The sequence below is a fragment of the Cydia pomonella genome, unplaced genomic scaffold (assembly GCF_033807575.1).
Source record: "Cydia pomonella isolate Wapato2018A unplaced genomic scaffold, ilCydPomo1 PGA_scaffold_207, whole genome shotgun sequence".
NCBI lineage: Eukaryota > Metazoa > Arthropoda > Insecta > Lepidoptera > Tortricidae > Cydia > Cydia pomonella.
In genome coordinates, this window is record NW_026907847.1 from 773,930 (window position 1) to 783,464 (window position 9,535).

The 9,535-nt window shown below is 37.7% G+C and overlaps 1 protein-coding gene across 1 annotated transcript; it reads right to left on the bottom strand.

The window, feature by feature from the left end:
* Positions 1-1,115: 1,115 nt before the first annotated feature.
* Positions 1,116-9,154, bottom strand: LOC133533837 (uncharacterized). Its single transcript, XM_061872895.1, has 3 exons — positions 8,829-9,154; positions 8,056-8,265; positions 1,116-6,055 (listed from the first exon to the last, which is right to left on the bottom strand). The coding sequence occupies exon 3, from the start codon at positions 2,369-2,371 to the stop codon at positions 1,295-1,297; it is 1,077 nt and encodes a 358-aa protein (XP_061728879.1). The 5' UTR covers positions 2,372-6,055; positions 8,056-8,265; positions 8,829-9,154; the 3' UTR covers positions 1,116-1,294.
* Positions 9,155-9,535: the final 381 nt, after the last annotated feature.

Sequence of the window (9,535 nt, forward strand, 5' to 3'; positions counted from 1 at the left end):
CATACTGTAGACTTTTACAAAGTGTCTCTTGTATTAGGGAGGCTTGTCTACTCCTAATTGAGAGCCATGATCCCAGGGGGATCAAGTGTCGCAGGTCTTTGGGACATATAGTAAACAGATTTTTACCATGTTTTGCTATAGCAGATTCTCATTGATTATATAGCTCAGATCGCAATAAGCAATGCATCTAGAATTAAGAAAATACACTGCAAACATATATATACTGCATCTGCAGTATGAATACTTAGAAGTTATATTTCCGGCAATAAGATGTCTTAGTCCGAAGGGATCAAGTCTCCCAAATTCACACTTGGTAAATAGATTTTAAGCGGCAATGCTAGACTTCGAGGGTTTATTTCACGGTAATTTATTGACTTGATCTAAAGGAAATTATTATCAAGAAATCGAATCATTCATAATCTTTCTATTTTTAATTATAAATTTTGAATTATTGTATTTCCTATAAAACAGCACAAAACTGGTAGGTAATCAATATTTATACCATCAGAAAATAAAAACTAAAAAAGCAATCAATTTTTATTTATCTACTGGTTTCAAACCTTCTCTGGTCGTTATAATTTAATAAAATCGCGAATAATTAAGATTTTAAATTTACCGCGCACATTTCGAGGACGGTGTTTGAGATGCATAATCCTAAAATCCTTTCTACAGATTGTCGCTTCTATAGTATAAAAGGTCGGAAAGCCATTGAAAAAAAATCATCGCAATTTCAATCGGGACGATGGCTGAAGGATCTCATCCACATAGAACCCAGTCATTAGTAAATTTAACCGAAAACCAAGCATCGTTGTGAGTGTTGTTTGTCGACCAGGTAAAATCCCTTGTGTGTAAAACGTTCAATTTAAAGATAAGATAAAAATAAAGATATTTTATTGAGTTAATAAAGGTGCTTATACTACTTACTTACATTGTTTTACTTACATAATTTCAATGGTACAAAACCAACAGGCAAGTAAGTGTCATCTGACCCCCGTACTAGTAAGAACTGTATCACGGTGGGTCAGGATTAACCGTCCTTACATATAATTTTCAACACGTACCAATCAATTTACACTTTTTTTTTTTTTTTTTTTTTTTTCCTTTTTTTTTCACTGTTGAATAGTCTCATTTATTTATTATTTATTTATTTATTATTAACATAAAATCATACATCTCAAACAGGTACGGAGTCCCACAAAACAGTTTACACGGTTTGATTGTGGGATCGTGCAGTCTCTACTCTCTTATATTTATATTTATATTACAATGAGATTCGTTTCTATATGCTCAATAATTATTTTATGCAGTTTACAAGGTAACTACGCAGCTTTTTACCAAACTTAACTTTATTGTCTTCCTGTCTGATGTCAGAGGGCAGGCTGTTAAATATATAGGGTAGGCGTTTATGGAGGCACCTATCGCCGTAATAATTAGAGACCCTCGGTACGACAAACTTGCCCGCAGACACCGACCTGGTTCCACAAACATCGTTACGGTGTAACTGGGTGTGCTCTCGACTGCCATGATTATTAAACACTATTAAATATTTATGCTTAAGGCTTACCGGAAGAATGTTACAAATTTTGAACAAATTTCTATAATCTTTTTTATTTTTATCTTTAGTTTTATTACTAACTAACAGTTTTAGGAATCTTACTTGCATACTTTCTAATTTGTTTAAGTTAGTTTTAGTTGTCAATCCGTAACAGTCAAGAGCATAACCAATTATAGATTCAACTAATGATACATATAAATACTTTAGGATATGCAAAGGAACTTTAAATCTTAGATAATAAAATTTTCCTAATAAAACTCTGAGTTTGTTATAAATAAAATCTACATGGTGCGTCCAAGAAAAGTGTTCGTCTACTTTGAGACCTAAATACGTTACACAGTTAACACGTGAGATGGGGTTACAGTGGCAGTCTAATAAGTTATTATGCATACAAGAAAAATCATGGGTTGTAATAGGATTTGACGGGTTAGGCATTTTTAAGTAGGGAGATCGAATTAATAATAGCTTGGTTTTCTCAGCATTAAGCACAATACCATTATCATGCGACCAACGAACTACAGCATTGACGTCTTGTTGTACCAAGCGGCAGGTGTCGGGCAGCTCGCTCGCATTGCCTGCGCGCAATATGCATAGGTCGTCGGCGAACATGTGCGCTGAGCAGTGCCGCAGTACGCCGCACAGGCTATTCACGTGCATCAGATAACTCACGGGTCCAGTATAGGAGCCCTGCGGCACGCCACACGACACCTGTCGCTCGTCGCTGAGCGCCGAGCCCACCTGCACACGATACGAGCGTCCGGTAAGGTAGTCGCGGAACCATTGATTCAGCGGCTCTCTCACCCCACACTCACTCATGGCCTGTAAGGTACTGTGCTGGTCTCTAAGGTATCAAACGCTTTACTAAAATCGAAAAACACTGCCACGACTACTTTTTTATTAGCCAAGTAGGTGTTAACTTCGTCAGTGAAACTCGCTAAGAGTGTGTCAGTACTTTTACCCTTCTGGAATCCGTGCTGGCACTTATTTATTATTACGTTTTTACTAAGGTATTTATTTATTTGTATTCCAAGATTTTTGTAACTTCATTTTTAACATGACGACAAGGTAAACAAAGGATGAATAGTGAACAATTTCTTAGCATCTGGACTGCGGCCGTTGCCGGGCCGTCTAAGAAGTAAACAAGTAGTATACGCAAAGACTTAAGATTATTTTTGTTAGACCTTAGTTACCTATAATGATAATGTTTAAAGTTATAGGTATCAAATTAAATCTCGGTTTAGTAAACAATAATGAGTCAAAAGTATTCAAAGTTTAAATCAGTGTTTCTCTGGTCGTATACTTTTACAGCATGGTTTCCTAAAGAAAAGAAAATAAGTATTTGTGATATTAATTGATTGCAAGGTACAGTTTTAGGGTTTGGGGTGACATGATCCTGGAATCATATCTCCCCCAAAAATAACAAAGTCTCCCCATACATAGTGAGATTATAAAACGTGCCGTACTTGAATCTTGTGTTAATCAACACTTCAATAAACATTAAATAAAATAAGCATACTCACTAACAGCATTTCCATCTCATTTTATTAAATAAATCCAGTTACAACCTACCGAAGATTTAATATAATACGCAGTAATTCTTTCACCGTCCGCCATTTTCAAACCGCTGACTTTTTCGAAAGAGCGCCATGACAGAAAGTGAAGTTAGGAACGAATAAATGAGTGTTCCAAGCGTAAAAAAGTGTATCACGTTTGGTTAAATTTAAAATGAAGTGTGCCCTAGGGATCCACCCTCCCCACCTTCTATTATGTACTTACTCTCTATTGAAATTTGTCGGGTTTTTCCGTGACTGGGTTTTATTTTTTTAAGTTTAAATCGATAGTAAAAGCATTTACTCGTACTAGACTAAATTGATTTCATATTTTATTTCTTAAGAGGAAATACTAGCAGAGCCCTGATTTGAGAATTTTAGGTGCCTAAATATCTCCGTCGCGCTGACGGGGGCGGCTCCAAGTGCGATATGGACAACTGCAGCTTAGGCGAAAAATCCTGTGTACGAGTAAAAATTTCAGAAATCGAGGTTTCGTTCTCGACATTTTCCTCCTCCAAAACTTAATTAATCGTAACGAAATTTTGGGAACGAAATGATAAAGGAAATCTGTATCCTATCGTTTAGATTTTTGCGTTTAATCTTGCCAAATTTGTATGCTAGGCGTCTGTTTACGGCGCATTTTTTTTTCCATTTTTAACGTTGTTTGCAGTAATCTAGTTCTTATAAAAACCAGAATATTAAAAAAAGCAAACCGTACAGACAGAGTAGTAAGAGTACTGCTGTTATTTAAATGTATTGAAATGTACTTAGTTTAACGTCAACGGTCAACGGTCAAAGAATAATAAAAATTGTTCTAGTAAAACAGCAACATAACTTGGGCAAAGCTGCAGGAGAAGATGGCGTTTACAATGAATTAATTAAGAACTTAGGCGCCAACTGCCGCAAGCGGTTGGTTGCTTTCAACACGGACATATTAGAAAGAAACACGCTGCCACCAGGCTTTAAACATGCCAAGATAATAGCCATCTTAAAACCCGATAAACCAGCCGAAGACTCGAAAAGCTATAGACCTATCGCATTACTTAGTGCATTATTCAAGCTCCTGGAAAAACTAATTTCGAATAGGATCACCCCTCTCATTGATCGCATAGTCCCCGTCGAACAAGCAGGGGTTAGAACTGGACGTAACTGCACGGATCAAGTGCTGTCTCTCACAACGCACATAGAATCTGGCTACCAGAAGAACTTGAAAACCGTAGCTGCTTTTATTGACTTAAGTGCAGCCTACGATACCGTATAGAAACAGGCACTTTACTATAAGTTGATGAAAGCTGTCGCGTGTCGTAAAATTGTTAGACTGATTGACAATATGCTGAGGAACAGGGAACTTGTAGTCCATCTAGGAGATAAACAGAGTCGCCTTAGAACCTTAAACAATGGGTTACCACAGGGATCCACGCTGGCGCCATTGCTCTTTAATCTATATACTTATGACCTACCCAAAACAGTCTCTAGGAAATGTGTGTATGCCGATGATATCACCATTGCGCACCAGCACAAGACATTCGAGGTATCTGAAGAACAGCTCAACAAAGATTAAGGTTCTCTAAATGAATACTTTAAGAAATGGCGTCTTGTTCCTAATGCCAGCAAAACGAAAGTTTCGACGCGACCTCAACAACAAACAAGCTGCTTCTATCCCAACGGTAGCATTTGATGGTGAAATATTACCTTTCAACCCGCACCCTAAATATCTTTGTGTGACCCTGGACCGCTCACTTACTTTCGGCCCCCACCTTCAAAAGCTGAGCAAAAAACTTGGGACTCGGAACAAAATACTCCACAAATTAACTGGCATTACTTAGGGTGCAAAAGCGGACGTTCTTCGTACAACTGGGCTGAGCTTTCTGCTGGCGAATACTGCGCACCAGTCTGGCTCAATAGTGCTCACACAGAGAAAGTTGATGTGCAACTGCGTAATACTATGAGATGTATCTCAGGTACGGTCAAATCCACACCCATACAATGGCTCCCAGCCCTAAGCCACATCCCTCCACCTCATCTTAGACTGTCGTCTACTGGCACTGGTAAAAGAAGCGAACAAAATTCACAGCGACCCGAATCTGCCGATCCGCCAGGAATTCCTTAATCTACCACAGCATCGTCTGAAGTCTCGACACCCGCCCTATCAAAACCTCTCCTCCTCCGCTCAAAACCTGACGCAAGGCGGATTCAATATAAAAGACACTTGGAAAGATGAGTGGAAATCCAACCTGCCAAAGCCCAGCCTAAATATCGTAGGTACGACCCTACCAGAAAGCCGTATGGCTTTTCAGCATCTAGGAAGGAATGATGCCAATTAGACAGACTCCGTATCCAACATGGACGCTGTGCGGACTACTTGTTTAAGTGTGGTTGGCAAGACTCACCAGCATCATGCGACTGCGGGGCCCCAGTGCAGACTATACACCACATTACACATAATTGCCCGATACGGAAATTGGAGAGGCCCTAGATCTTCACTCACCTGATACAAACGCTGCCCAATGGGTGAAGAACTTAGATATTGTATTATAATTTATAATTAAGCGACTCTGTAAATGCCATACGAATAAATAAAAGCAACATAACATCACTTAGGTTTCATACTTAATTTGGCACCTACTATATGACAGCCCTATTTTACTAAAGCTCAGGCTCTGGTAAGTATGTTTGATATATCGACCATTAACTTATTTACTATAGGAATTTTACTTGCTTTCTTTAATTTTGTTTAGTGTCTGCGGCTTATTGGAATGTATTTTAATTTAACACAAGAGTGATAATGTAATAATAGGTGTAAACAGCAAGGTAATTCGGCTGAGGATTGTGGACGCGTTGCAGCCGTCTTCGTAGCAGGCTGTGCTATCGCAGGTGCTGTGGCCATTTGAACAGTCCTTAGAAAAGTCACCGAAAGAGCATCCGCGATGAACGATGGTTATCCCATATACTGTAAATAAAATATGTAATTGAAAATGTATGCACATGACTATAGTTATTTGTTTTACAAGGGGGCAAAGTTGTTGTTGAACCGCTCGTGCCACCAGCGCATGCGTGATACCAGAGCAAGCGAAAGATTCCAAAAATGAACCACGAGCATAGCGAGTGGTTTGAGAAGTGGAATCTTAAGCGTTGCAAGGGTTTCAAGGCACGAGGGTTAAACAAACTTTGCCTCCGAGTGAAACACAACATATATCACCACACCAACGCGAGGAAACTACTAACTATGAAATACAAATAAAATCAAATCAAATCCAAATAAACGTAATAAAAAAATATAATTCAAAATCATCATTGAAAAGTCAATTCAACTAGGTAACTAAAGGAAACAGCTCAAAATGTGCATCGGATTACTTTGTCCCACATGTGGATAAAATGCAACTTTCTCATTCGTTTTTTGAACACCAAGAGGGCCTTTACCAGTTGGTGTGGTGAAAAATAGATTAGATCGTCTGTAGAATAGATTGCGTAGAACGTCGGATCGCAAAAATGCTATGTCTACTTACTATGGATATGTCAAATCAATTCTCAGATATAGAATCTTGGTCTGGGGTAATGGGATAGATATGATAAGAATATTGCGATACCAAAAAAATGTATCTGTGTAATCTGTGGATTGGACGTCTCCAGTCACCGATGTTTTTAAGCATAGTTCTGCCATTTCCTTGCTTGTATGTTTTTGAAATAGCCAACTTTGTTAGACAACACCCTGAATTAGTTATTACAACTGGTGACATATAGATACTATAGAAATAACGGAAGTTGTAAAAGATTTGTAGTTGGAAAACAAAAAAAACTGCTTTAAAAAAAAACACTGTAATGTGTGTGGGAATATTTAATAAGTTGCCACCTGACCTTATGCTATGACATTTCATATATTTAAGAAAACACTACATTAATGGCTTTCTTCTTTCTAGCATTTGTCCCGGTTTATTGCCACGGCTCATGAGAACCTGGGGTCCGCTTGGCAACTAATCTCGAGAATCGGCGTAGGCACTAATTTTACGAAAGCGAGTACCTTCAGAGAGATTTTTCAACCCAGGGGGGAAACTAGGCCTTATTGATATTAGTCTGGTGTTTTCCTCCACCGAAAAGAGACTGGTAAATATCAAATGTTAAACCGTATACAAGCTCCGAAAAACTCATTGGTACGAGCCGGGGTTTGCACCCGCAACCTTCGGATTGATACTCGCATGCTCTGACCGCTAGGCTACTAACGCATTTCTATGTCAGAATCAGGTCTAATATTTGTATAGTGTTTGTGGACTGTTGAGTTAGGAGAATCATTGAAACATTTCACAACTGTTATCTGGAAGCCGATTTTGAATTTCCAGTACACGGTTACGATTGGCTCCCTTTAATATATCTCCACTCCACTGCTAGGCATTTATATTCTACTTATAGAATTGAAAACGAGTGATCATTACACACATTACCACTAGATTCCTAACTTCTATTGCTCGTATTTCAAAAACATCAATTCCCGTTTTCCACAAATTTTCCATGGACGAAATCAAGCGATCGAAATAAAAAAAATTGGCCCCCTGACCCTATTCACGCAAATAAATAATTTACTTATGATTTACGATTCAATGGATCATGTACTTTTCGTTCGCATCTACCATATCGATATTTTTTTTACTTTAGGTTTGACGTTCGTCAATAAACGATGGTCAGCTTGGCTACGACCTTCGGGCGGCAACGCACCAGACAGTATTGGCCGAACGTTATTTAGAATTGACCATATTGAAAATTAACCATTACAAATTGGGCCGTAAACCGTAACGGACGGTTACAGTTTACGACTCAATTTGTAATAGTTAATTTTCAATATTTTCAATTCTAAATAACGTCCGGCCGACATTGGGACCAGAAATAGACTAATCTAAAATAGAGAGCTCACTCCAGTTTGGTTTCTGATCCATATACTGATAACAGGATTAACCTTACCTTGACGAACTGTTTTTCTGCAATAGGGTTTTGCGTCAGTACCGAATACATGTTCCATGAGTTCCTGGTCCTCCATACTTCCATTTATATAATTGTGGTTGCAGTCGAACAGAAAATACTCTGCTCCCGCCGTAAGATCGTTGGGCTTAAACGGATCGTCACAGCCCGGCTCATAGATAGAAGAACATGACCAACATTGGAGGGATTCACCTGAAAGTCAATTTATAACTATTAATATATTAAGGTGTAAACCGAAAAACGATTGTGAGTCAGAAGACATTAAAAAAGTACCATTGTTAGATACGGAAAAATATAAATAATCCAACAAACGGATCTTATTAAGACTCTAGGTACAACTATTTCAAAGGCCAATAAGCCTTTTTAAGAATATTATTATTAAGGGACACCATCTAATGAGCTCTTATAGAAGGTTAAAAAATGCTAACTCTATAATAGATGGCGCTATTAAAAAGGAACATTCCCAAAATGCTTTATTACTTATGCCTTAAATATAGATACTTTTGTGTCTAAACTGAGGTCAATCAAGTACAATTTTACGTTTAGAAATTTTTCGAAACGTTTTCTTAGAAAAGGAGAAGGGAGTTTTCATACGCAAATAACTAAAATGTCAAAATCCATACAAAAGTTACGAATCTTGCGGCGTTGTATCTGGTTTGTCAGTCTTTTTTATTTAATTACCAAACTTTGGCGATACTATAGTTAATCAAGGATTCTAGTAATATTATAGGGATCACACGCTTATCATCACTCACCTCCTCTGACCAGAATAGTGATTAAACAAATAATACACCTACATAAGTCCACCATCATATTTTGTTAAATCAGGTCACTAAATAATTACGTTTTGTATATTTTAATGCTAACTATGCTTGACTACTGGCATCGAGTCTTTAAATATTTTTCATGAAGGTTAATATCATTATCAGTCATCCGCTCAGCAGCGGATGGGTGACACATTAATAATTTATGATAAACAATTGGTCAAGTTTAAGCTGTATTTGTATAATCTGTGTATCGTTCACTCATATGAAAAAGTTAATCAACAAATAAATTTACCTTAATTCTTAGACTTCATGACGTTATCAACAATTCATACACCAAATCCTTAGTGTTTATATTCAATTTAAATTTATTTTTATATTCTTTTTTTATATTCCGGTTTAAAACATAAGTTTTTACTTTCCAGTCTTTAGCTACATGTTGTTCCACAAATACACATTCGTACGAATATTAACGGGCGCTTTTACTGCGTTCACACATTCGCGTTCACTATCCGCCTTCAGAATGTGTATTGACGGCACGCTAAACGAGAAACGTATAATATATTAAAATGTCGATGTGTCTGTGTCTGATTTTTGATTTAGTACCTATCTGAATTGTGCGAATACGACGGACTAAAGGTGACATTTGGATAGCAACTGCAGCTGCATTGCTGTTGCGACATTACTGCCGCAGTGTT